General features: G+C 39.4%; 4 protein-coding genes across 5 annotated transcripts in view; 1 reads left to right on the top strand and 3 right to left on the bottom strand.

The window, feature by feature from the left end:
- Positions 1 to 1953: 1953 nt before the first annotated feature.
- LOC128363092 (vesicle transport protein SEC20-like) lies at positions 1954 to 4738 on the bottom strand. Its single transcript, XM_053323993.1, has 6 exons — positions 4652 to 4738; positions 3680 to 3772; positions 3454 to 3545; positions 3163 to 3267; positions 2812 to 2930; positions 1954 to 2733 (listed from the first exon to the last, which is right to left on the bottom strand). Exons 1-6 carry the CDS (start codon positions 4730 to 4732, stop codon positions 2537 to 2539), a joined length of 687 nt encoding a protein of 228 aa, XP_053179968.1. The 5' UTR covers positions 4733 to 4738; the 3' UTR covers positions 1954 to 2536.
- Positions 4739 to 5183: 445 nt separating this feature from the next.
- atp6v0e1 (ATPase H+ transporting V0 subunit e1) lies at positions 5184 to 7332 on the bottom strand. Of its 2 annotated transcripts, none has more exons than XM_053323860.1 (4): positions 7135 to 7332; positions 6547 to 6594; positions 5616 to 5748; positions 5184 to 5483 (listed from the first exon to the last, which is right to left on the bottom strand). In XM_053323860.1, exons 1-3 carry the CDS (start codon positions 7236 to 7238, stop codon positions 5655 to 5657), a joined length of 246 nt encoding a protein of 81 aa, XP_053179835.1. In that variant the 5' UTR covers positions 7239 to 7332; the 3' UTR covers positions 5184 to 5483; positions 5616 to 5654. The 2 variants fall into 2 exon arrangements, with proteins under 2 accessions (XP_053179835.1, XP_053179834.1); XM_053323859.1 differs by having other exon boundaries at positions 5625 to 5748.
- A 1305-nt stretch (positions 7333 to 8637) lies between these two features.
- On the bottom strand, positions 8638 to 13023 carry rpl26 (ribosomal protein L26). The gene is made up of 4 exons (XM_053323415.1): positions 12986 to 13023; positions 11666 to 11837; positions 11434 to 11574; positions 8638 to 8803 (listed from the first exon to the last, which is right to left on the bottom strand). The coding sequence occupies exons 2-4, from the start codon at positions 11831 to 11833 to the stop codon at positions 8675 to 8677; spliced, it is 438 nt and encodes a 145-aa protein (XP_053179390.1). The 5' UTR covers positions 11834 to 11837; positions 12986 to 13023; the 3' UTR covers positions 8638 to 8674.
- A 1078-nt stretch (positions 13024 to 14101) lies between these two features.
- ppp2r2ba (protein phosphatase 2, regulatory subunit B, beta a) overlaps positions 14102 to 25445 on the top strand; it is a 42184-nt gene continuing 30840 nt past the window's right edge. The window contains exon 1 of the mRNA XM_053323417.1: positions 14102 to 14180. Within this exon, the coding sequence (XP_053179392.1) occupies positions 14102 to 14180 (79 nt within the window). The remainder of the gene's footprint in view (positions 14181 to 25445) is intronic.

Here is a 25445-nt window from a genome sequence, read left to right as displayed (position 1 = left end):
ATTTTACAGCCTGCTGTCAGCCACATGTACACTCTACACATGTGTTTAAAGGCTTTTGGGACAGAGATGGCTGCCAGCCATGACCTTGACCTGCATTACATTGTTTTAAATCATGCTGTGCAGAACCATTTTTACAGTATTAAAAATGTATCATTTGCATTAACTGAATTGGGTGTACAAGCAATTTCTGTACGATCAATGCATAAAAAGCCATCATTAAGAGTCACCGTGTTTGTTAATATGGGATGAACTCAAGATGTTACCTGGTCCAAGATATTTATCTATTTTTGGACAGTATTTGATTATTAAAAGTTCCCTTTTTGAAACCTTTTTTCTGTTTTGGTAAGTCATTAATGTGTGGAAATACCATTTGATTAACACTCAGCATTAAAATGTAATTAATATATATGTATAGATAGACTACGGAGGGACTACGGATGGAAATGAGCAGTTTTGCTATAATCCGGCATATTTACAGAGATGTTTTAATATCGATGTTCATCAATATGCACTGTCCCTATCCATAAATAAAGTATTTATTATTTATTTATTTATTAGACACATAGATAAGTGCTCACAGCTTCTAACTGGAGAAACAAATTCATGAATGCTGTGTTTTAGAGACTCATTCAGTCTAGTTCCTGTGTTTATGCCATCAGATTGGGGCAGAGTTTAGTCCCCTGAGACCCGCAGTCCACTTGTCTAGATACAAACCCAAACACTTGATTGGCATTATCACAGTGCTAAATGCAAGAATAGTCCAATTTGCTTGACAGAGAGCCCGTGCCCTTTTCTAAGTGTGTAGTTATATGAACAGGCTAGGAACCGGCCGTGCCCGACTGCCACCACTTTACATGAGTAAGAGATGCTTAGGCATCTCTCAAGTCTCTCCACGCATACTCTGTTGTCTTCTATCTCATTTAAAACAACACAAATACACACTTCAGTCACATTTTAAACATCAAGCCAACATCAAGAAGGCTTATTTATGTGTAATCAATACTGACAACATTTACATAGTTAAACAGAATAGCAACGCCAGGGAATTGCAGAAAGGGTAGCAAGGTCATGTAGCCCCTCTGGCCACCCTCTCCTCCGAGGTGTTGAAAAGGCAACGTCAGATAACAAAGCCACGCAAACCTAAAAATATCCCCCCTCACCCTCCACCCACACTGGAAAGGGAGAGGGAAACGGGTCGGAATAATCTGCTTTTCCGGGTCTTATCTGAAGAAAGGCAGGGATGCATGCTGTTCTATCTCTGCCAGTGTGATCGCTGCCACTGCTTTTCTGAGCTTTTTCTGCTCTGCTGCAGACCAGAGCCTAGTGAACATGGGCAGAGACTGGAGAGAGTGTGCACGCTTACTTTGAAAAAAAAGTACTTTTTCAGCTTGCATGCCAACTGAATTAAATATAAGGACATTTTGAAGTGCAAATATAGTGTAGCGTTGTGATCATCCAGCGAGTGACACACACAAAGCGAGTGAGTGCGGTTACTAAGTAAATTCGTAAAGTAAGGCATTTCAATAGTTCTGTTCTCTCCAAAAATAGCATTAACTCATTATAATGCAGCAATAAATTACAGTAATTATACAGTACATCATTATAAATAACAATGGCAAAAAATTCTTATACATCCTTTGCACAAACACACTTTAAGATGACGACAAATGTAATCAAAACTATTATAGTTCTGTTGAAAGCTAGTGAGGAATATATGAAGTAGAGTTCTTAGTATTACAAAGTCCTGCTATTGTTTCTAAACATAAACATCCTTAATACTGTTCTCATGACATCTAAGTCACAGAAGTTGCAGAACTGAAATTAACGGCAGCATTTATTTTGTGATGAGAATTCTTTTAGTCAGTTTTTCGTAAAGTGACTTTTGCTACAAGATGTCATTGTGTGTGTGTGTGTGTGTGTGTGTGTGTGTGTGTGTGTGTGTGTGTGTGTGTGTGTGTGTGTGTGTGTGTGTTAAATATGAGTTTTACAGCTGTAAGCAAATTATCTGCAAACATCATATTAGCTACATCTGAAGAAAATATTTGAGGTGTCTGACAGTTGAAATTCATTTTCTATACTTCAATCTGCGAGTATATGAACTGCACATATTAGATAAGTATGTGAATGCAGTACTGGGTGTTTATAAGGAATGTAAAGAAGAAAAGATGAACATAGGTCCTCTTACATCTGACTATAAAAAGCAATGCACAGCATTACTGCCACACTAACTGAACATAATCTTGGCAATGTGTGCCGCCAACATTACATCCTCTTTAAGAAGAATATATAATTTCCTATGTAGAGCAAAATGTTTGGAAGGAATGCTGCATGGAGCTATAGGTGTGTACGGACAGTATTTCCCCCTCAGAAGTGGCACAGTTTAACCAGTGAGCAGTCCACATTCCAGTGAGGAGACACTGGTGTGTAATGTGTGTGTAATATGACACGGAGCATTCAGAGTTGTTTAAATCATTTGTGCTGACCATGGGAAAGTACTGTATGTGGTTATGGTGGAGCCTCCTCAAAGAAACCTGGTCTACAAGAAGGGGAACAGCCTCTTTTTAAGGATGTAGAGAACTGTAGCGAGGAAGAGGGCCAACGCCAGGAAAATGAGCAGCTTATCAGTGAGCTCCCTGCGGTTGTACTTGGTGATGAGTTTCCTCCCAAGCTGGATGGTCCCCGTCATGGTTTTAAACTCCTCATTGGTCTCTTGCATCGTCCTTGAGGAGGTCGCTGAATTAAATGTGCGTGTTAATTTGGAATTTAAAAAAAAAAGTTGAACGGAATTAAGAGAAAGGCGGATTCTCTCACCTAGTGATGTCATGGTGTCCTCGCTCTGCTGAACCTGCTGGGCCATCATCCGGCTGATGCTCATCAGATTCTCTGTAATGTCACTGCTTGTCTGGGCCAGCCCCTCTTTGGTCATCTTGCTGAGAAACAGTTTCAAAACACGACATGTAATTACTATAACTGCGCAAGTGAGCGTTAAGTGTAGGATGAGGTAGATGTGAAATGTAGAGATGATGATGATGTTTTGTGGGGAGTTTTTTTTTAAATGTGTGGATTTAGTGTGTTGTCTGAAGATAATTTAACAAGACAAAAAAGCTCATTCCTCTTATTTACAAGACTGTCTCTAACAAGCAAGGCACGCTGTTGGCTCACCGCTGTCTCGCAGCACTATCTGATCCACTAAGAAGCGCCTGCTTTTCCATATTGTCGATGGACAGTTTGCTGGCCAGGTTGGCTTTCCTCCAAGTCGTCTGGTTACTGTAAAAACAGACGTAGAGTATATTCAAAAAATCTTTTCATAAAGTAGGCATTAAGCAAGTTTAAGCAGGCTTCTCTCCCATCAGATTGGCAACGTAATCAACACAGAAATATGACAAAAATACACAAAAGGTCACATTTATAAAAGCCAGGGAATGGGGGAATATTTCAATTTCAAAACATTACCTCAGCATCTGTTTTTTGTGTCCCTCCACCTGACCGATCAAGCCTTGTTTGTCGGACTCTTTGTCCTGCTCCATCGCCATCTGCTCTAAATCCTGTCAAAGAAACGACACATCACATAAGTCTTCTGAGCCATCTATTATCATAAAACCATAAAACCGAGCACAAGTGGTTAATGCACAGCCTGTAGTGAGATATTCACAGACAGTGTTTCCTCCTGTTTTCTTACCTGAATCCGCAATCTGAGGTTGTGAAAACTCTTCTTCACCTCTGCGTTCAGTTCTGTCAGCTGGTTCTGAGGGCCCGTGCACTCATTGATATCCTAGTAAGACATTAAAACAAGGATTACACATAGCTACTACATCATTTATAGGTGCAGTTTTTTGAGGGAAACACTGCTGGACTAGTGGCATTTTGCCAATTTGCATTGCTCTGTTGCATTAATTGGATGAACTTCCACTGAAATTTAAATTTACATTTAAAATAAGGTACCTCATTCTGTCAGGTGATAATATCTGTTTAACTGGGCTGACAAATGTGCTTCTTTTTTAAAAAGCATTGATTAAATCACATAATGCAGGCATGTCAGTGTCTTTAGATTTCTTGTTTTGTCCTAGAAACAATAAAAAAAAAAAACTATTTCATTTACAGTAATATAAAAACAGAGAAAAGCAGCAGATTGAAGATACATCTGTGAATATTTGATTGTTTTGATTGATACTTCTGCACCATTAACCAATCAATTCATCATTTCTGCAACAAGAAGCTCAGTCTATGCTAGTGGTCGACAGTATTATTTATAAATGTTTGAAAATAAGGAAGCTCAGTGTGTCAAGTGCGAAAAAGCGATAACATATAATTATATTATATAACCTAATATTACTAGAAATAAATGGGTGTGTATTCTCAAACTGACTTCAAGCAAGCTGGCAGCCTGGTCCATTTTTTCTTTGGTTATATTGACAATTCTCTTTTCCAACTTAATGAAAAGAGTTTAAGACCATACTGTAGACGACGTTATGTAGTTTCTTGTCCACCTCGCAGCTGTTTCACTCACCTGCAGACAGCAGCTCAACCTGCTGCAGCTGGAAAGCAGCAGCAGCAGAAAAGCTCAATGCTAAAAACACGTTTGAGTGACAGTTTCAAACAGCAGCGTCTCGCCACGAACCACCAAATAATCTTACCACAGAAATATTCGCACCTGGATGAGAGCTTTGATTTCCAAGTCGTATTTGAGTATTTCTTGTTCACATATTCGGACGTGGACATTTGACGACGCCATGTTGCCAACGTAGCCGGCTCGAACTACGGAAAGTAGGAGGGCACATTTCATCTTCGACTGTACAGTAAAACTGATATCATTTAACGCTTATTTAGTATTTACCACAAACATAAAAAAAATCCACTTATTTAGCTGCTTTAGTATGTCAATAACTTTCAACTAAAATATATGCAGTTTAATACAAATTAGGTGAATAATTAAAATGAATCATGAAAATAAAAATGTGTATTTCCCATGTACACATAATAGAGGAAAATGTACTCTATGTTGACATTTGCTAGAAAGAAATGTGTCATTAGACTCAAAACCGTCAGCAAAAGGTCATGAGCTAACACATTTTAAAATAAATATAATAGTTAGAGACCAATGTATTTGGTTATAAATGTATGAATTAACAACTACTGAATGGATTACATCCATCACTAACATAAACAGACAAAAGGAGATAATATCAAACAAGCCACACAACGTTTTAATGGCAAGGTAATTTATACTCACAATAGCATTAAACACAATATACATAATATATACCAAACATCACCACATCAGGGTTGCTTTAATTTAACGTAAAACACATTCAGCAAGATTTTTCAGAGTCTTTTGGGAATGATTTCTTTTGTACAAGGCACCAGTGTGGACATCACTCAGTAATCACACAGGGAACAGAGTTTAAGGCGGTTCAGGAGAAATAACCTCCGCATGAAGTGAAAGGTGAGTGCTCCATTGGTTTGCAGCAGCGTCAGCTCCTCCCCTGCCGAAGGAAAGTACAATGAGCACAGTTCAAGTGTTTGTTTAAGGAAATTGGAGTCAAGCATCAAAAATGTCTATAAAATATGTAAAATGTAGGATTACCATTTTTTCTCTTTTAAAAGAAGAGGCTTACTTGCATTACCTGGAGATGTGGAGGGGGGGGGGGGGGCAGTTAAGGCCAATGATATCTCAGGTACCAGATGGTGTCAGAGGACAGGGCAGGTCCAAAGAGGGGGTTCAGCTGGGCCAGAATCGCAATCAGCCAGCTGACAAAAAAGAGTGAATGTTAAGATTACATGTGTCAACAGCAACATATTGTACACACAAAAATCAATAATGTGTGTTTTTTTTAAAGCATCTAACAAAATTTCATTCTGAATTTAGGTGGACATTTCTTACGATGACCTGTTTGTTAGATGATCTCATACAGCATTAAGTAAGGGGGCCTCTGGGAAACAACTTCACTTGGCTGCAACTTTGTGCTTTGTCTCTACTGCCCTCTTTTGCCCATCTGACATGTAACAAGACACCAGCTGCACACTTTACATGCAGCTGTGATGGTAAATAATTTACTGTGTCACACCAATGCTCTATTCATCAAAATACTAACTCCAGTGACAGCAATACTCACAAATTATGTCAGCAGGATCAACTCTATTGGTTCCAGTATTGATGATGAATATTTTAAAAACCTGATTCTTGGTTTTGACTTGGTTTTTTGATCATATGCTCTGTGTACATATATGCACTTACAGCAAATGACCTATAATCGGTTCATTAAGCACACATAGTTAAAACTAACAAGGTTAAATACAACAGCCTGCAATAATAAACCCTGCCTTAATGAAGATTATATTAAAACATTATATTGTTCAGTTTTGATTGAAGCTGTTTTAGAGGAGTGTCAATTTGACTTCATGGTCATTTTGGAAGCTGTACTTTGTGTGTCTGATGAATTATACTGTATTTTAAGTATATGTTTAAACCTTTTCTCCCAACCCAAGTTATATTAGATAAACACAACCTATGAACATAATGCAAGATAAAAACCTGATAATACTTACAATAGGTAACAGCAAACAGCAGTTAACACCAGCATTGTGACAATCACACTGTGGGAATAGGAGAAAAACATTTAAAATGGCATAGTTATCATCAAATGACTGCTTACAATGCTTTAAATACATCCAAGACATTCATTTACACAGGGGGATCTCGTGATTCAAGTGACAGGCTGGCAAATAGAGGAAGTTACAATAGGCATATTTTCCAGAGATAGGGTATATTTACACTTGAGTGTGGTATCTAAATATAAAGGAAATAAAACCATATAGAACTATGGTAGTGAGATGTGGGGAAAAAAGGTTAACATTAAGAGATAACGAGGATGAAGCTTTTTCTCCAGCTGAGGAGGCAGGTCTGTCAGATTAGCCTCGGGAAGCTAACACTAACTTTTGCTTAATGTCGAACAGCTCACAACTTTCTTAAAACGTTCAAGCCAACGTTGAAAAACTTTTACACAATTTTAAACATTTGTTAATATGTCAAATGGGAGTCACAGAACAACACAAGATACGAACAAAACTATTTAAAAGCGAGCATGTCTGTTTGTAGCCAGCTGAGAGCTAACTCGGTGAAGCTAACAAACTCACCCTCTGTTTGGTCCTTTGGGGATAAACCAGGGCAGCACTCCTCCAACTAAACCCCAAAACAGCGTCACCACAGACATGGAGATCACAAAACTTAGTCCTGCCATGGCGGCGGTGAGTTTAACACCAATAATGTATCTCAGAAGTAGTAACTTTGTACTTCGGACAACTTTAACTGAGTCCAGCTGCTCGACGTAACGACAGAGAGAAGGCAGCACGTATCACATGACCAGCACCCACAGAGGCGATGACGTCAGGAGTCCCTCTGTTGTGTTGCTTTGACACTTACTTACTTATTACCTGACACTTTATTACTGTTTTAAGGCTCCCCGAAGTGGGTAAGTAAGTTAATAAAGTAGCAAGAAGATGATGGCAGTCTTTCTTGAGTAAATACTGAAAGTTGTACGAGCAAATGTCTGAGTTTTCACAACAGTTTTACTTTGTTATAGTTTTCCTACACGAGAAAGACTTCCTCCAAAAGTTCAGTCAGTGAGAAAAAGTGACACCTATAGGCTACTTTGGTAACATTACACATGTTAATACCATTTAAATCAGCGGTTCTCAAACTTTTTCGCATGAAGGACTCCTAAATGGACATTAATTAGACCAAGGACTCCCATTTAATAAGATATTGTCCCAGGATCTCATCTACACATTCTTTTAGATGTTTTATTACAGAAAGTGTATGAATGACCATAATTAAAATAATCATATAGCCTACTCTGTCATTGTGTTACTGTAAAATTATTTCCATTTTTGCTGTGGACCCCGTGAAACCCCCTAAATGACATCTGGAGGTCCTCAGGCCCACTAATTTAAGCAACGTTTATGGAAAGGTTCTCCTCTTAATGCCTATGCAGTATGCACCATCTTTAATAATCAGTAAACACTATCAATTGTATCCAACTGAAAATACTTATTTTCCTGTACAACCCTTTAGATAAATAAACTTAATGTATTTGATGTATTTTCCATGTTCATACTGCTAGTTTTTCAAGCTGTTTCATAACCTGTGAATTTGTACTACCAAGGAAATGCAATTTCATTTTTTCATAAGTAGCATTTGATTTGATTTCATGTGAATGACATCAAATCGATCTAAAAGGTCCCTGAACCCTTGAGCTACCAGTAGCATCAGCCTGCTTGCAACTTCCTTGTATGCTGAAATCTGACTTCCACCAAATCCAATTAAATTATTGTTATGCAATTATCACATGCAGACTTCTGCATGTCTGGACTTCCACCATCATCTGGTTAGCTCAGTTTCTGATATCATTTAATCCTTTGAAGGACATGGATCATAACTGCTAAACATTTCTGCATTTTACTCTATTGCATACAGGCCTTATTCTCTAAAATGTTTCATGGAGAGTAAACACCACAGTATCATAAAAATCAGTTTCTTCAATCATTGAGCTACTGCAAGACTGATGAACTAGAATGAAATTGCATGAATGATCATGTGTGGGTTTGTTTACAACTAAACACAAGACAGACAAAGTGAGGTCCATTTATACAGTTTATTCATAGCAAAAGATTATTTTCACTCCTGCATTTTCTCAATGGTTTCCTCCTTGTATTTGCCCTTCTCCTTTCCATCGGCGCGAGACTTAGCCTTGCGCTCCAGGATCTTCTTGCGGTCCTTGTCCAACTTTAGCCTGGTGATGACCACCTGTAAAGACACAGAAAATTACATTGTTACCATTTGATAACGTTTACCAATCATCCAAACAAAATATCTGCTATTAGACATCTACTTGGTTCAGTACATGGTTGTCCACTTATAACATTTATGATTACACTAGTAACTGGTAGATATTGTGGGACAGTTGTAAGCCACTTCAGTAGATGCCAAGGAAAATTAAACGGTCTCTGCAGTGATGTCTTAATTATAAATCACTAAAGCACACAATGTAGAATCCTTAAAAACTGGCATTACTAGTCAGGCTTCAGACTATGAAAGTTACGAAGACCTTACACTCGATAGTTTTGGTTTTAGAGTCCATAATTTGCCCTTGTTATGTACAAATGCTTTGTAGCTGTACCACACCTTTTAATATATTATTCTTGTCAAAGGACAATGGCCATTGCCATCTAAAAACACAAAAAGCAGTCTTTCCCTTAATTACCATGTAACGACAGGAAAGCACAGGTGTAACTTATAATTGTGGCTGCAATCCATTTATTATGTCTTAGAGAGATGAAGCCACAGGAATACAGTGAACAGTGCCCTTGAGTTCATTAAGTCAGTACCAGACAGGTAGCTAATTTTAACTAGCCAGCTGTCTGCAAATATCAGGCTAATGTCTAAAGAAACACAAACAGCAGTAGTTCTATTAGGTGACCTTCCTGCTCTCTGTACTAAAACTCATTAGACTGGATGTCCGAGCTCCAGTGAGCCAAATTAATTGGTACTGACAGTTCACTGCTGTCTTGTACAACTGTCCTGCACACAGTCCTAAAAATTATGTTTCAACTGCTTCGTGACTCGTCCCCAAGCCTGGAGGAAAAAAAGCACTATGGTCTATTGGACTACTTAACACCCAAGTATTTCCAAGGCCCCTGTTGTGCATTCTGGCTGAACATTCAGCTAACAGGACACTTAAATTAAATGACAACCCCCATTGTTGGTTTTAGTTGTATCTGTGGCTTTTTCTGCTCTCCATGTCAAAATATCTGAAAAAGGCTCTGTAGTAGAAATGTACCTGAATGCTGAGGTTGTGTACTGAGAAGCTACACTACCGGAGGCAAATGCTCCACTAGCAGTATCAGAATTCATGCCAGTTCACATATACTTGTATCTGACATGATTTGCATTTGATTAATAGAAATTAATCTGCTCGCTGCAGTGAACCAGTTCAAGTTTTAGAAAAACACACATTAAATACATGGTGGAACAAAAAGGAGGCAAAGCAGGTGGATTAAAACAAGGGATCGACAGCAATGTGTTGAACACAAACATTGTCAGAGCAATACTTCCTTCTATAAAACTGTCCTGCTGTGAGACATTTTGACTTGACCTGTAGTAAGAAAAGCATGTGTTGGCACAAACATTAATGAGAGCTCTGTTGTAGTCAAGTGTGCCAATAAATCTGGACAGGGTACCAGCAGCCCGCACAATACCAGGACTGTTATACTTAATTTTATTAATTACACCTATTTTTTTCTCTTCTTTTACACCTGTTACTTTATAATCCTTTGGAAATGGTGCATTTGAAAATGATGCTGTAGTGTACTGCTGCATTATATCAACAACATTCTGACTGTTCATAATGATTAAATATGCAGTCAAGCAAAGATATTGTTACAGTATAATTCAATCCACTAGACTATATAATAGACAAAGGCAGAATTTCCTACAGGGTTGATTGAGTGGATTGCATTACAATGTACACGAGTTTCTGTTATTCCAATCAATTTGTCCTTCTACACTTAGTGATTTCTAATTCAAGTCACAACATGAATCTAACTTGATCCTATGCTTTAAACTGGGGAAAAAAGGTCCTTTTCTCCTTTCACGAATATTGAAACATCTGAACATGGAATTTTGCAATAAAATATGTTAAAGTAAAATTGCTTGATTGCTGAGAAAAGGTTGTGCATGATTGTTACACTTTTGTAACTCACTTTAGTTGTAACAGTTAAAAACTTTGCTCATTAATGTTATACTTTAATGTCAGGACTTTCTGATGGACTTAAATCAAGGCTTAAATTGTGGAAAGAACGGAGAGGAAAATTTAAAGCCTTGCGGGAAGTGTTCCTCACAAGTGTAAATAGGGTTGACAAAACACCAGACACCTAACAATATATTGGAGCCCTACGCAGAAAAAAACATACAGCCTCAACAATTTTCAATCAACCTCTGTCTCTCTCATACAATACTTCAGTAAATTATAAAGTCTCTCAGCCTGAAAGTTTACACCATGGTACAAAGAAAGGGGGAAATAATGTGGGGTCTGGTATTTTCAATCCAACACTGACAAAGACCCGCCACACTAAAGCTCCCCTCTAAATTCAATTGCAGAGTGCACACAAGGCCAGACAGAACTTCTGATCAACAAAAAGAAAACTTCACTGGTGTCTCAGAAGTTCAAGAACAGGGAAAGATACCATAAAAAGTTGTTGTGACCAATATTAACCTCACATAAACGAGATGAAAATGACATGTGCACAGAGCTTATCAGAAGTTTGCATGCACTGACTTCACTATAACCTACAGTGGTGAAAACTTTTGCACTTCTGTCTTATGTCAATTGAAGCAGACATGCATCATTTTAGAGACCTATATAATTTGAGTCTCACCTTGCTGGGGTGGATGCCGACATGGACTGTGGTTCCATTGGCCTTCTCTCTCTGGACACGCTCGATGTAGATGACGTACTTCTTCCTGTAGACCTGCACAACTTTGCCGATCTGTTGGCCTTTGTAGTGTCCACGGACAACCTGTTTGTGAACAGAGGAAGAAAGTCAAGCAAATATAGCTTACAGTTTAACATAATTCACAACAGATATTCAGCTGGACAATCTGCAGTACCTGGACTTCGTCATCTTTGCGGATGGGCATGGACCTCACATTGTACTTCTGGCGGAGCTCCTTAGACAGTGGGGAAGACATAATCTTCCTCCTGATGTGTGAGGGGGCATTGAAGTGCCTCTTGCGGTTCTTGCGGCGGGAGGACGTTACAAATGGATTCAGCTTCATGATGCTACAGGAGACACACACACAGGAGAAATGAATTAAAAATTTTGCTGTTAATTTATGAAGCACTGAAAGACTTAAGGCCAAAATGGTCTACTATATTATGGTCCATCCAGATCTGCTTTCTGTCCTCAGAGTTACAACTTAACATTGAGCATCAGCATATGGACGAAACTCCAAGAAAACTGCAGGTCAACTACTCAAAGCTTAAGATTTGTGTTTGCTGCAGCATTTTTTTAACACAGCAAACTTGAGACTTGAATACTATCTGAAACTGCCCCTTAACTTTTCTTCTCTTGGATATGTTTCATTCTTCAGTTTACTTTGTCCACTTCCATTGATAGTCTTTTTACAATGTTTTTTAAAATATTTTCTTACGTTTATTTCCAATTTTATCTGGATACCTTTTTAGCACTTTGAATAGCTTTGATGTTGAAACGTGCTTCACAAGTTCGACACTTGTTGAAACAGCAACTACATCATTAACAAAGATGCAGGTGCTCAAGATATACTGTTACTTTTAGAACAGATACTCGAGGAAACTCAGGACAATTCACCATTAACTGAATGCTGATCTTTACATGCCAGTACTGAACTCAAGGTTGGTTTTTCCACAGCAAATTACATCCATTATAATACTTCAATGTCAAGTTTCACGCTCTGCACCTTTCCTAAAACTTGAGGTAATTTTGTGCGACGGCTCTTCCAAATCACTCTGAACCACCATCACGTTTTTGACTGAAAAATCTCATGCTACCTCGGCTGGCTAGGCTAGCGACAAGACGCTAACATGTTAGCATAATAAAGCGGGCATACGGGAGCTTTACGATTATTCCAGCGCTAACGTTTACTCGGAATTAACATCAAGCACGCTTCAGACTAAAGATAAACCACTATAAATTGAAAATGAAGCAAACACTTGGAGTCTGACACAGTCATTTACCGGAGCCGACATGCGGATACTGATGGACCTACACAGCGTCTAGATACTCAGTTTTTATTTAGTAATATATCGTCGACATGGAGGCAATATTGGCAGTATCTGAATGGTAACAACCTTTAGAATGTGTTTAGACTTTCTCAGGGACACATATTGATATTATACACAGGATGGAAGGCGATACTTTAGTGAAATAGTCTGCCTTAAAATCTTACCCTGCCGTCTGCTCCTCTATGGCCGGCGGAAAAGAGATCGTAAACTACTTCCGCTGGCATTAGTTCACACTCAAATCTCGCGAGATGTCGCGAGAACTTCAATAAAAACATCATTTACAGTTACTAATTGATTAAAAACCTCACTATTATGATTGAAAACGAGTATTTGTCCGTATATATATTGTCAAGCGTGTTGTATGTAGTTCTAGATGTTGGAATAGACGAGTGCGATTTGTAAAGCTTTTCATTATTTTTTTTTATATTGTCTTGCAATAGCCTATCCTTAAAAGCTGAAGCTCGTGAGCATGAATTTAACAGGTAAGTTCAACATTTTAAACTTGTTTTGTGTGTGCGTGTGTGTGTTTGTGTGTGATGTTTATAGCCTACTTTTAATATGGCATGTTGTCACAAGATGGCGCCAAACCAGCTAATCGATAACCTGGTCAGCAGTTGGAAACAAGTTTTGTCTATGATTCATCAAGTTCTGGCTTATTTGCACCACACACAGTTATCTTAGGATAACTTGGTAGCAACACTGACCTATAGGCTACTGGTGTCGGGATAGGATAGAAATAGGCTATAACAGCATAACCTACTATAAAATATCCTATGTATTAGGCTATATATTTAACATTTAGCCCTATACGGGAACATTGTGGGGGGGAAACAACATCTGCATCATAACCAGACCAATCAGCTGAAGGCTAATTACTCTGTTTTTCAAGCACAAGGGAGGGTGTTACACCGGCAGACCACCCATACACTTGACCTCCCATCTGAAAAGACAGAAGCGACCCCCTGTCCTGCTCTCCGTCCGGCAGCACGCAGTAAACTACACCGACACGGACACGGAGGCGAGCTGACACCTTGCTGCTTGCTCCCCGGGCGGCGCGCAGCTTCACCGGAGCCTGCTGCCTGCCTGCCTGCCTGCCTGACTGACTGCCCTGTCTGCCTGCGAAAAGTGATGCTGTCATAGCCCCCTGCGCCGCGGACAGAGAGCCTCTTTCCCCTCCCGCACCCCCCTGGTTCCTTTCTGACTGGCTGTCGAGGCGACAGTGCGGATGTGGAGCCCGCAACGAAACGCTCTTCACCCGTCGGCAAGCATCGGAGAAGAAGATGAAATGTTTTTCCCGTTATCTCCCGTACCTCTTCCGCCCTCCGAGCACCATCCTATCCTCCACTTGCCACACCGAAGGTAGGGTGGGACGCCAAAGGGGGTTGTGAGTTGCTTACTTTAAGCGTGTGACATGAATGTTTAGGCTGCTGTCCCTGACACACACAGCCTACAGTAGCCTACACATGTGTGCAGAAGTTAGATTGCCCAGTAGTGGGGCTGCATACTGTAGCCCCACTGCAGATTTGTCACAGTGCATGAAGTTGTTGGAGCCATTCTTAAAATGTTGATATGAGGTAGATGTAGAGATTACTGATGCAGATGATTTCCATCTTTTATGTGTATGATTATCTGCCTGCCTGGAGAGAAGCACTCCTAGTTTCACTCATTCTGCTTTCCTTATTGCTCGAGCTGTCAATACACAGGCCGACAACATGCCAGTAGACACTGAGTTTATGTGGAGATGCATGACAAGTATCTTCCATTGCCCCTCAGTCTTGTTTCCCCTCATATATTCCACTTATTCACACTGCCTTTATGCTCAGTGGAAATGGGCTTTTTCTGAGGCAAAATCAGATGTAATTGACCTACAATTTACTTAATTCAGAGGGTGGGATTTCCTCAAATAGCCAAAACCCTTTCCATGTAACACACCCAGCACATATATAGTTATTGCCCTGTAGTTGCGCAGAGTTTTAAAAAAGTTGAATTGAGTGAACTGACCCTGGCTATTATAGCAATAAATGAGTTCATAAGAGCTGGTCGATTCATCCTGCTGATTGTGCTGTCAGACGGGGCAGCCCAGAAGGGTCTGAGTGTTTGTATAACCAGCCATTTACTAGGTCATAATGTGGAGACTGAGCCACTGCATTATTTAGCTTTGCATGGTTGCCCTCCTTCCTGTGCACACTCTGTCCTCAGCCCTCTGGCACAGAAAGGAAGATACTGTGGTACAGTGTACTGTACAGTATGTGGCGGTCCAAGCCAGGGTCGGTCACAGCTTATAGAGACGACCTATATCCTCTGTGTATGGCAAGGAGCATAAAGACAGCCATTAATGCATGTTCACTCACTCACTCACTCACTGACTCACTCACTCACTCAGTCACTCACTCAGTCACTCACTCACTTACTCACTCAATCACTCACTGCTCTATCACATCACCATCCACTTTGATCATTTCACTCTAAGTGCAGGGAAACTTTACAATGATTAGCCATCTACTGCTCTCAATTTGTATTAAATATTTAGGCGAAGGGTTAAGAATGACATTTTACTCAGAATCTCTTTCTCAGAGTTTTAAGATCTAACTTTATTGACAAAATATCAAATACAGGATACAAAAGATGGACATTTCCAGAAAAAATATCACAAATTATATTGGTGAAACAAACAAACAGCGCAAGATAAAATATATTCTGAGAGATGTGTGAGTTAACAAAAAAAAAGGAGCTTTTGCAGTTCTTTATAGGGTTTAAAGCAAGACAATGGATTACTGGGAGAGAAATGAACAAAGTAGGCTGGGATTAACAGATGTTTAAAGACATAAAGATTAGCCATCAAATTACATAAATGTACAATGTACTGAAAATAATCCCTTCTGTGTCAGAAAATTCTGTTATTTAAAGGAACAGTATAAGTACCTTATTAATACAGTAGCATTCTCTGCAAGAAAACTCTGCAAGTTGCTGATAAAGAGTGCAAGATGTGATCAAAAGCCCTGGAAAAAGCCATTAAGTGGAGCTTGAGTTGGGATTTTTTTCTCAAAGTACTTTTTCCAAGCTCAAGAATGCACAAACATTATCTTGCTCATTACTCTGGTTTAGATTTCTCATATTAGCAGCTGCTTATGCACTACTCATATATTCCATGCACTGCCTCTGTCCACAAAATCAAACACATCATCAACTATTTGAGTGGTATGATGTGACATCTCAATCATGTGAGCAGAAGAGTCTCTGCTCCTGTTTTCAAACATTTAAATTATAAAAAGCATAAAAAAGTGAGCTTCGAAATGCTAAGAGGTGAGGTCAGCCAATCCGATGTCTCTTTCACACCCGCTCCCACTCTTGTAACCTACCCTCTGACTCTCAATCCCTCTGCCTGAGATAAGGGAGGGGTATAATAGAGGAAGTGATAGATGAGTAAACATGGAGCTGCAATGCACTGCCCCTGTAATATGATACATGCTCCTCTGCTGCTGTTTGTGTGGGGTAGTAGTAGTACGGAGAAAGCCAGTGAGAGATGTTTGAATCTCATGTGCTGGAGGCCAGCGGGGTGTGATGACATAGCAGATGACCTTGGAAATGTGATGTTTAAAAAAATGTCATCTCCCATGCACGCAATGTATATGTGTGCAATTGAGAAAAAGTAGGAATGTTTCGTGGCGTTCATGTGCTTTTGCGTCAGTGTTTGTTTACGCTTGTGTTTACACTTCCTGGTGTGACCTTGTTACCGTGTTTTGCCCTTTCATTAGACCTACTGGTCTTAAAGGAAGCTGGTCGGTGCACCGCTGTACGTATTCCTCCTCTCTCTCATCCCCTCCACCCACACATCCTCCAACATCTCCCAGCATTCATGTCTGCTCCAGCTGAGCAGAGTTCACCCCAGGGAAGATGAGTGTGCAGTTACCATGTTAGTGGAAAATACATTATATAAGCTTTGTACTGGACCATAGTGTGTGTGTGTGTGTGTGTGTGTGTGTGTATGTGTGTGTGTGTGTGATCTCTTTGTTTATCTGGGCCATTGTAGAGAGCAATGTGCCAGCATCCCTCGGTTTCACCTGGGTCCAGTCTCTGAGGGATACAGAGCCAGCTTTTGACTGCCTGTGTCTTTTAAAAAAAAAGGGTTGGGACCCTTGTGTAAGTTTGAGTGTCTGTGTGGCTTTTATGTATTTTTGTCTGTTCTTTGGTCCCCGTGGTGTTCTCCTTTCTCCCATTTCACGTCAGCCTGTCAGTTCTGGTGTGACAGATTAAGTCTTAAAGGTTTCAGATGGGTGTGTGTTTGAATGTGTCAGATGGGTGTGTGTTTGAGTGTGTCTCCCTTCCGATGTCTTGCGTTTGAGTCAGGGATAAAATGTGCGTCTCCAACTGACACCCCGCCACATTTCTCGTCGCCATCAATCAACATAGCCAGTCCTGCCTCCGCTTCCTCATCTTCCTCCTTCTATTTTCCGTGGAGGGGAAACTCTGTGATACATTATTTGTGTGAGTGTGACAGAGAGACAGAGGCAGAAAAGATTGGTGAATATTTAAAATGAGATCTATGACGAGAAAGTCTTTGATTAATGACTTTAGTTGACATTTCTCATGTCTTGTGGCCTGCGTGTGTGTTTTTATATGGGCATCTGTGTGTTTTGCATTTTTACTCGCCTGTTTTATTTATAAGAGCAGCAGTGAGCTTCTCATGGCAGCGCCAGAGGGGGACTTCTGTCGGCATTTTGACAAAGCATGACACACAGTTGGAGTTTTGCGGGTGAGAAGGAAGCGTGTATGCTGGTGTGTATGTGTGCTGTTATCATACATACTGCTGTGTTGCTGTTATCCTGACAGACACCCACTTCACAGCTCAGAACACACTCCTCGTAGTCGTCCCGTCCTTGCATGCCGCTGGGGACAAACACCCTACATACACACGCACACGCACACATAACCACACACTCATGCATGTGACTGTTCTGTTTCAGTTTGGTCAGCTTTTCCTGTGCAGAGGGTAAAAACATCAGAATACAAAGGGGTGCTAAAAAGAATGCCAGAGGGAAAGCGGAAGATGAAAAGGAGAGGTAGTTGTGAAAGACCATTTTCTAGTCCTTGAAGAATTTCAGTCCAGTCCAGTTCTCTCTGTTAATTAACAGCTATTCACAAACTTAACATTTACAGAAAGAGACTGTCCCTAGAGTGGAACATGCTTGCTCAAGGTCCCATGGCAGCAAACATCTGCCCTGTTAATATACCAACTTGCTACAGTTGCAGATCAGCTAGTGGGTATACATAAAAAAGAACTTTCTCTTCGCACATAAATGAACTATATCAACAAATCTTTGCTCCCAGCCTCGAAAAGAGTTATTAAGGCAGTATTACTTTGCTATATTAATAATGGAGACTTCTTTTGTTTTTCAGTATTGTGCTCATAAGGATCAAAGGAGTCATGATTAGGCAGTATGTCAAGGAGAAAAAGAAAGCATGTTTATTGATTTGCTTGTAACTTTCTTAAAAACTAAACCAGATTGTTCTTGCAAAGTTTAAAGCTGTATGAATAGCAGTCAGATTTAAAGCTGCACTAATCTTGATTTCAAATAAAATTACTACGTGCAATATGAAAGGCGCCACTTGAAGTGAAACACCCAAAGAAGTTTATCACTTGACTCTGCAGTTACCAGCAGATTTATACAGCATTTTAGCATCTTTCAGTTTATTGTTTTGGTTCTACAAACAGCATTGTTATTGTTAACTTACCAATGTCATCACCGTCACTTCTAGCTACAGCAGATAGCTGTTTTTAGTGAACAATCCATAAACCCTCTGTACACCTATCAAGCACCAAAGGGCTAGCGCACCAGGTTAGCGACTAGTGTGAACCAACATTTACTCAGGAGCTGGTGGAGACCAAAACAGAGCTAAAAAGTGTGAATATTTGACTTATATTTGCCGGCTGGCTGTAAACAAAAATGAATGCTAATTGTTCTGTCTGTGAGGGATGTGTAAATAGACACTGTTTTCCATATTACTTTTATAAGGCAATGACATGTCAGTGTAGTGAATTCAGCCTGTTGTGCTGCCCCAAGTGGTCAAAATATATACTAAGCTTTAAAGGACAATATAGGTTTTTTTAATGTTTAAACTAACAGATTATGGATGTATGATACGAGTTAGATAGGGCTCTGTCTGTAAAACATTTGGACAGATTCCAGATAGTTAACTGCTGACAGGAAACCTCCAACTATAAAAAAGCTCAGTGACTTTTTCTGATATGAATTGTTGATCCTTGAAAGGTTTTATATTTTTAAAACTTTCCTCTGTGATGTCATCACAATGTAAAGTGTTTGGGGTGAGAGGAACTCGCAGGCGGGGCCAGTGGGAGAAAGACAACTACTGGTGCCAGCCAAGTAATTCTAATTAGACTAAATTGGCACCATTTTCGGTCAGGTATTGAGCGCTAACAGATGCACTCATCAACTTTCTGTGTACTGGCACTATGTACTGCTGCCAGTACGAACCTCTATGGATCATATATCAGCTAGATGTGAAAGGTGCAATCTACATTTGTGGATCCCATTTGTTTTGTAGTCACAGTTTACAGTGTTTATTAATTTTATACAACAATCTAATTAAACTTTCTGTGTTGGACATGGTGTTTCCTGTGATGGGACCTTAACTAGAAGAAAGGGGCACCAAAAATGCTCTCAGAATAATATTTATATATTATAGATGATTAGGTTTGGTTTATTAGATATTTTTGTGTTTAGATGTTTTGTTAGAGGGGAATTCGTTTAGGAGAAATGTATTTTCGAGATAGATAATCTAATTTTAAATAGAGTTTGGTACAGTCAATGTCAAAATAAGGGAATTGAAGAAACGTTCCTGGTAGAAAATGTAGTAGAAAATTTAATTGTGAAGCAATATAAAGGGAGGCCGTCTGGAAGGAGGGACGTCAAAATGAAAGCTTAAGGGGCTTTGGAAAATGTTTAGCAGCAATATAAAGTGCGAATGACATGTATTTAGCAGACTAAAACCTTCCCTTTGAATCCCATTAGGTGGATTTCAGGAGCCTTTGGGAGCTGAAATGAGCATGACGCTCTCTTAAACAGCGAGACATTTCAAAACAACACAGAAAACAACTGTCTCTTTCTCACACAGCACTTATCCGCAGTCTCACTTTCCCACAAACACTTCCTGCTAGGTCTCCACAGTAAGCCTACACGAAAACAAGGAACAAAATGAGCAATTATAATATCACTGAGACTCCCTTCACTCTTACACCCTCACAGGAGGCAGTATATTATTACAGAAAACAAAGTGACACAGGTTTCCTTCTCTCCTTTCTTTACCACTGTTTCACAATACCTAGAACAAATGTTTTTCTAACTTGATAGTGAGACTCAGTGTTCTGGACCCCCTGTGTTATACAACATCGACCATACCCCTGTTGGGAACTATATAGTTAGACAAAGAGGCTCCTTATTGAGCCGGACTCCTGTGTCTTTGCTCTGGCTCGCAAGCTGCAACACGGAGACACAGCTACTATTGGGATTGGGGTATATATAGAAAATCAGGATGGGCTTCCTCTTTCTCTCACCCCTCCTCTTCACCTCCTCGGTCTCTGTGGTTTTATAAAAGGTCCTGATGGGTTGAGTGAGACAGGTTGGCAGAATTTTAGTGCAGCAATAAAATCAGTTAATTAGAATGTAGAGTATAGCAAAGTCTCTTTATTATTTTCCTGTAAAAATGTCAAATATTACATCAGTATTGTATTATTAATACCTTGCAATATACATGAGAATGACATAAAGTAACTGACAAATAAATATTAATTTCATATAATATATTCTTAGTTCATATCTCTGCTGCAGTGAGAAATATTTAAATTTATTTTTTTTCCTTTTTTGCTTTTTATTATGATATCAAACCCGTACAATTAGAATTACAACAAAAGGTATAGCAAGCATCTATGTACTCAGGTGACATACATGGATAAAAAGCTTTTCTTGTTTTTATTGCACCATTTTTGGGTGGACTTTTGTGTCGACTTAGACTTTAGAAGAAAAGACTTGCATGGATGAAACTTTAATGAGGTTGTGCTGCAGTGAAGATAAAGGTATACAACAGTGCTACAGATAATAAAACAAAATGTTACAGCAGTTGTACAGAAAATAAACATTTTTTAGCTTTAGACAGATATACTGTCTGTGTGTGCATTTCTACTGTATTTATATTAGGTTTAGGGTTAAGTGGCCTACTACAGTATCCAATAGTGATTCCCAACCAGGAATACTTTGGCACAGCAGGTATTCATGCAGTTGGCAGGAAAAAAATAGAAATCAGTAATAATACTATAATACTGTGCTGTGATCAAGAATGTGTGGAAATGAGATTAATGAACAAAAGACTTACGAAAAAAATAAACATCCAAATTCAAGTCAATAAATGAAAACATGCGGAGGAATAAGTGGAGTACACTTAACAGTGAATCCCAGAAGTAACAACCCCCACCTATCCCCCCAATGACAGCAGTGAATGTACTGAGCAGGTCCCAGATGTAAAACGTGTTAACTGTATAAATATGACAGAATGTTCCTGATCAGGAGCATCTCCCTGGATAAATAAAGTTCATGAAATAAATAAGGTCACAGATATAAGGACAGGGTAGCAGGAGGCCCCAGATGTTGGTTCTCTTTCTGCTCTTGTGGAGCTCCCCTGTTCAGGCTAACATTAGTGTCCCCTGGGGAGGGTGGGGGGAAGTATCCCAGGAGTCCTGAAACAGATGAGCAAGGACCGATGGTTTCTTCACCCAAGTCCTTTTGGAGGAACAGACGAGGGCCATATTAGTCCTTGTCACTCTTTCTTCCATTCACACATATATTTACTTTCCATATACAGCTTTAAACAAAATGCCCCAGAAAGACTAGGGGTGCATTTATCTCAGCTGCCAGTAGAAACCCAACTATACACACGAGAGCAATGGCTATGATCCGATAAGATCTCATTTTAGGTGCCCTTTTATAGTTTCCCAGATAGTTTTTCAATACCCCTCTGAAAATAGCTTCCCATTGTTGCATAGTCATCACGATCCTGGTTTGTTCAGAATAACCTGAGTAAAACGGTCGATACGGAGCAGGGATCCAAACCAAAACATAGTCTGGAGCAGAGATGGCTATAGATAGACAGAACCCTGTTCATGAGCCGTTTGTTGTGTTTTCCTGTCAGTCAGCACCATGGACAGAGTATTGTGTGTGTGTGTGTGTGTGTGTATGTGTGTATTGGGAGTGATCGAGAAAGACAGAGACTCCATCTAACCCCCCCCCCCCCCCGCCATCCTGCCATCCTGCCATCCTGCCATACTGTAGTGAAGGCTTTTACTGTTCTGTTTGAATGGTGCTCTACACATAAGACAGGATGAATGGATAAATAATGTAGTCTAATGCTACTGTACATGAAGTACCAGTCTGTCTGTCGTCTCTGTCTTGGTCTCTTTTTCACTTTTCAGCCTCCACCCACGCACACACACAACCCCTGAATGGTTGGATGGCACATGATGTCACAATGATGAGTCATAAATCAGCAAACCTAAGTCTCTCTCTGTCTCTGTCAGCCTCAGTGTTTTTATAAGTTTGTGTGTCATTAGACTAGTGATTTTCACAATTTGAGGTAATCAGCAGCTGTATGTAGCACATTTATACTGATTCATAGTGTGAGACACACCTTATTTATAGCTGTTATTGTTAAGCAGGAAAGGGTGGCTTGTGGAGTTCCCCTGTGTGAGCCTTATTAGTCATCAGCTAAGTCCATTAAAGCCAGTCTAAAACTCTGGGAACTTTTTGTAAGATTAGGAAGTAGTTCCTACACAGAAAATCAATACAGTTTCTCACCATTATCATGTGTACGAGCAGTAATACACAATAACAGCCAATTGATCTTTTTAGCTATTATCTCTGCTGTTACCTTAGGAATTCAAATGACCATAAAATTAGAGCTAACTTGTCTTTATCTACTATTTTCAAATAATAAATGTTTCAAGTCAAACTTGAATTTGACTAAGTAATGATTATTTTAATTATTGATTAATCTGTTGATTATTTTCCAGATTAATTGATTTGATCTTTTTTTTTACTATATATAAATGTCAGAAAATGGTCAAAGTTGCTTTAATTGTTTCCCAGAGCCCAAGATCCAAACACAAATGTCACACTGTTTTGTCCATAGCTCCTAAATCACCAGTTAACTATCATAAAGGACTAAAAGAAACCAGAAAATATTCACACTTATGAAGATGGAACCAGATCATTTTGGGCTTTGTTATTTAAAAAACACTAAAAACAATAAACACATTATCAAAATAGTTGGCAATTAATTTGTACATTTCTACAGCTACAAGTGAATCTGACACTATGTATACACAGAGATAGCAAATGTGAGCTTGCTACTGTCTTGGTCAGGTGTCCTTTGCAAAAAAAGCTAAAGGCCAGTTTCTTGAGGAGCACTTTACATACAAAAGATCTTTGCACTTGTAGGGACCTACAACAATTCTATACTGTAAGAGTACAAGGTTTTGTATGAGATGCTTTACGTTAAAGTTGCTATATGGATTTTTCTTGTAAGCTTACATTCACTGCCTCTTACCAAAATGCATTTTCTGTGTCCTTGAGGCAGAACATGCGTGTTCCTTCCTTCCTTCCTTCCTTTCCTTCCGCCAAAGCTGTTTAACACATGTCGCCTGTGTGTACATGTATCATTGTGCACAATAGGTGGAGTAAAACAGGGACATACTGTTGTAAAAACAGTGCTCCTACTAGTGGTAAAAATTACAACTCATCTTTTATGTTGGGTAGCATTGCGAGTTTGCACCTGCTTCCAAGCTAAATTTAGAACATTTGTACATTCAGGGTTTTGCTTTTTAACTCTGTTTTGCAGGTTTAAACTTCAGAAGTGTTCTTGCACATGGAATTTTACAACTTGCGCAAATGTTCAGTATTAATCAGTAGAGTATAATAATAATAAAAAATCTTCCATGTGTTGATATAAATATGATATAAAAATGATACAACTATTCTTATCTTCATATGATTAGACACTGATGCAAACATACTTGTAAATGTTATATTCCATTTCTATCAAGTCCGTTCCTCTGTATGCCACTAAATCTTACACACTGCACCTTTAATGTGTGCTGTGTGAATTGTTTACATCAATTACACTCTCCTGTATATCACTCAAATTGTTTCTGGAGGAGAGCCCTGTTGACCAGCTTTGTCTCACTGGAACTCAACCAGATTTTAAATCTCACCACTGATGCTGTTACCGTACTCACTTCTCCCTCTCCTCCAGTGGGATTATGCAGACGTGACTGAAAAAGACTCTGTGGGATCAGCACTTTTTATCTCATTTGTTAGACATATTCACGGGCTTACATGGGAGATGGAGACTCCCAGACCAATCTTAGCCAGAGGCCAAGGACTCTAAAAGAGGAGTAAAAAAAGCAATGAATGCAGATATTTGTCACTTTATATCACAAATATATTTCAGACATGACTGAATTTTATGAAACATTAGGTACTGATGTGTAATTATCTAAATCTTGGCAAATCTAGTTAAACTGTACAGAAACAGCTGCAGGTCATTCATATCAACTTCTACATGTAGAAATCTCAATATGGGATTTGTTCCAGACAGTATTCAGTGTCCACAAACTATTTAATTAAAAGTGAATTAAAAGTGCCATATCATGCCCAGAATACTAAATTATGATTGAATGCTCAGTACAATTGCTGAAATATATAACCTACCAATATTAACACTTAAATAAACGATGCTACAGTCTTAATTATCAGCTGTAGTCTGACTTTAACTCTTAAATGTGTTGATAGGTGCTTTTCTTCCATCCTCTATAAAATGAGCTTTGTTCAGTTTGCTCTCAACCTTGGCCCTCAATGATTAGCCAACATTGATCTGACCAAATGGCTCTGTGACCTACCTAGCTTAAAATGTGTTTAGAGGCCTGCTGTGTGACAGAGCCTATACTACTGAGCCTAAATTGAGTTTCCCACCAGTAGCCAATTTAACGCTTGGAAATGACTTACAGTAAATGTTTTTGAAGGCCGAGACCTAACATGATCAGACCAATTCATCCTTAAAGTCATTATGGTTTTTTTGTGGCTCCTCTTTGGTTTATAATGACACAAAACCTACACCATCAGCCATGTGAGGACAAACTGGCCTGCTCAAAGTGACATTGTGCTAAACTGGTTCTCTCGTACACACTTTGGCAAAACTGTACATAGAAATAAAACGCAGCTCAGGAGAGCAGTAGCATTACGGTGATTTAGATGGCAGTAGACAGTGGGTTGTATTTCATTGAGCCCATCTGGCCTGTTTGAAAGTGTTGCTGAGTCTAAGAGAGGCGGTCAGGCAGTAGAATAGAGAGGGTGATGGATGGGGTGATGGATGCATGGGGAGGGGAGGGGAAGGGAGAAGATGAGAGTGCAGATTTAAAGGGAAAAAGGAGCTCTTTTCCGGCAGAGTTGAATCTCGTGTCTTGGCTGCGGCACACTGCTCTGCCTGTTTTCATACCAAGCGCTCAGCTCTGGCTCCTAACCAGCTTCAACCAACCAACCAACCAACCAAAGGCCTCTG

This window comes from Scomber japonicus, chromosome 8 (assembly GCF_027409825.1).
Source record: "Scomber japonicus isolate fScoJap1 chromosome 8, fScoJap1.pri, whole genome shotgun sequence".
In the NCBI taxonomy this organism is placed as follows: Eukaryota; Metazoa; Chordata; class Actinopteri; order Scombriformes; family Scombridae; genus Scomber; species Scomber japonicus.
The sequence above is the reverse complement of the archived record's forward strand: the minus strand, read 5'-3'. Positions and strand labels throughout refer to the sequence as shown.

Coding starts and splice junctions, on each gene's coding strand:
- LOC128363092 (XM_053323993.1), bottom strand. CDS start 4,732: ATGGCGTCGTCAAATGTCCACGTCCGAATATGTGAACAAGAAATACTC. Junction 3,773..4,651: donor AAATCAAAGCTCTCATCCAG/GTGCGAATATTT, acceptor ATGTCTTACTAG/GATATCAATGAGTGCACGGG. Junction 3,268..3,453: donor CACAAAAAACAGATGCTGAG/GTAATGTTTTGA, acceptor CTGTTTTTACAG/TAACCAGACGACTTGGAGGA.
- rpl26 (XM_053323415.1), bottom strand. CDS start 11,833: ATGAAGCTGAATCCATTTGTAACGTCCTCCCGCCGCAAGAACCGCAAG. Junction 11,575..11,665: donor GCAAAGATGACGAAGTCCAG/GTACTGCAGATT, acceptor GTTCACAAACAG/GTTGTCCGTGGACACTACAA. Junction 8,804..11,433: donor TCGGCATCCACCCCAGCAAG/GTGAGACTCAAA, acceptor GTGTCTTTACAG/GTGGTCATCACCAGGCTAAA.
- atp6v0e1 (XM_053323860.1), bottom strand. CDS start 7,238: ATGGCAGGACTAAGTTTTGTGATCTCCATGTCTGTGGTGACGCTGTTT. Junction 6,595..7,134: donor CCCAAAGGACCAAACAGAGG/GTGAGTTTGTTA, acceptor CTATTCCCACAG/TGTGATTGTCACAATGCTGG. Junction 5,749..6,546: donor GCTGTTTGCTGTTACCTATT/GTAAGTATTATC, acceptor CTTTTTTGTCAG/CTGGCTGATTGCGATTCTGG.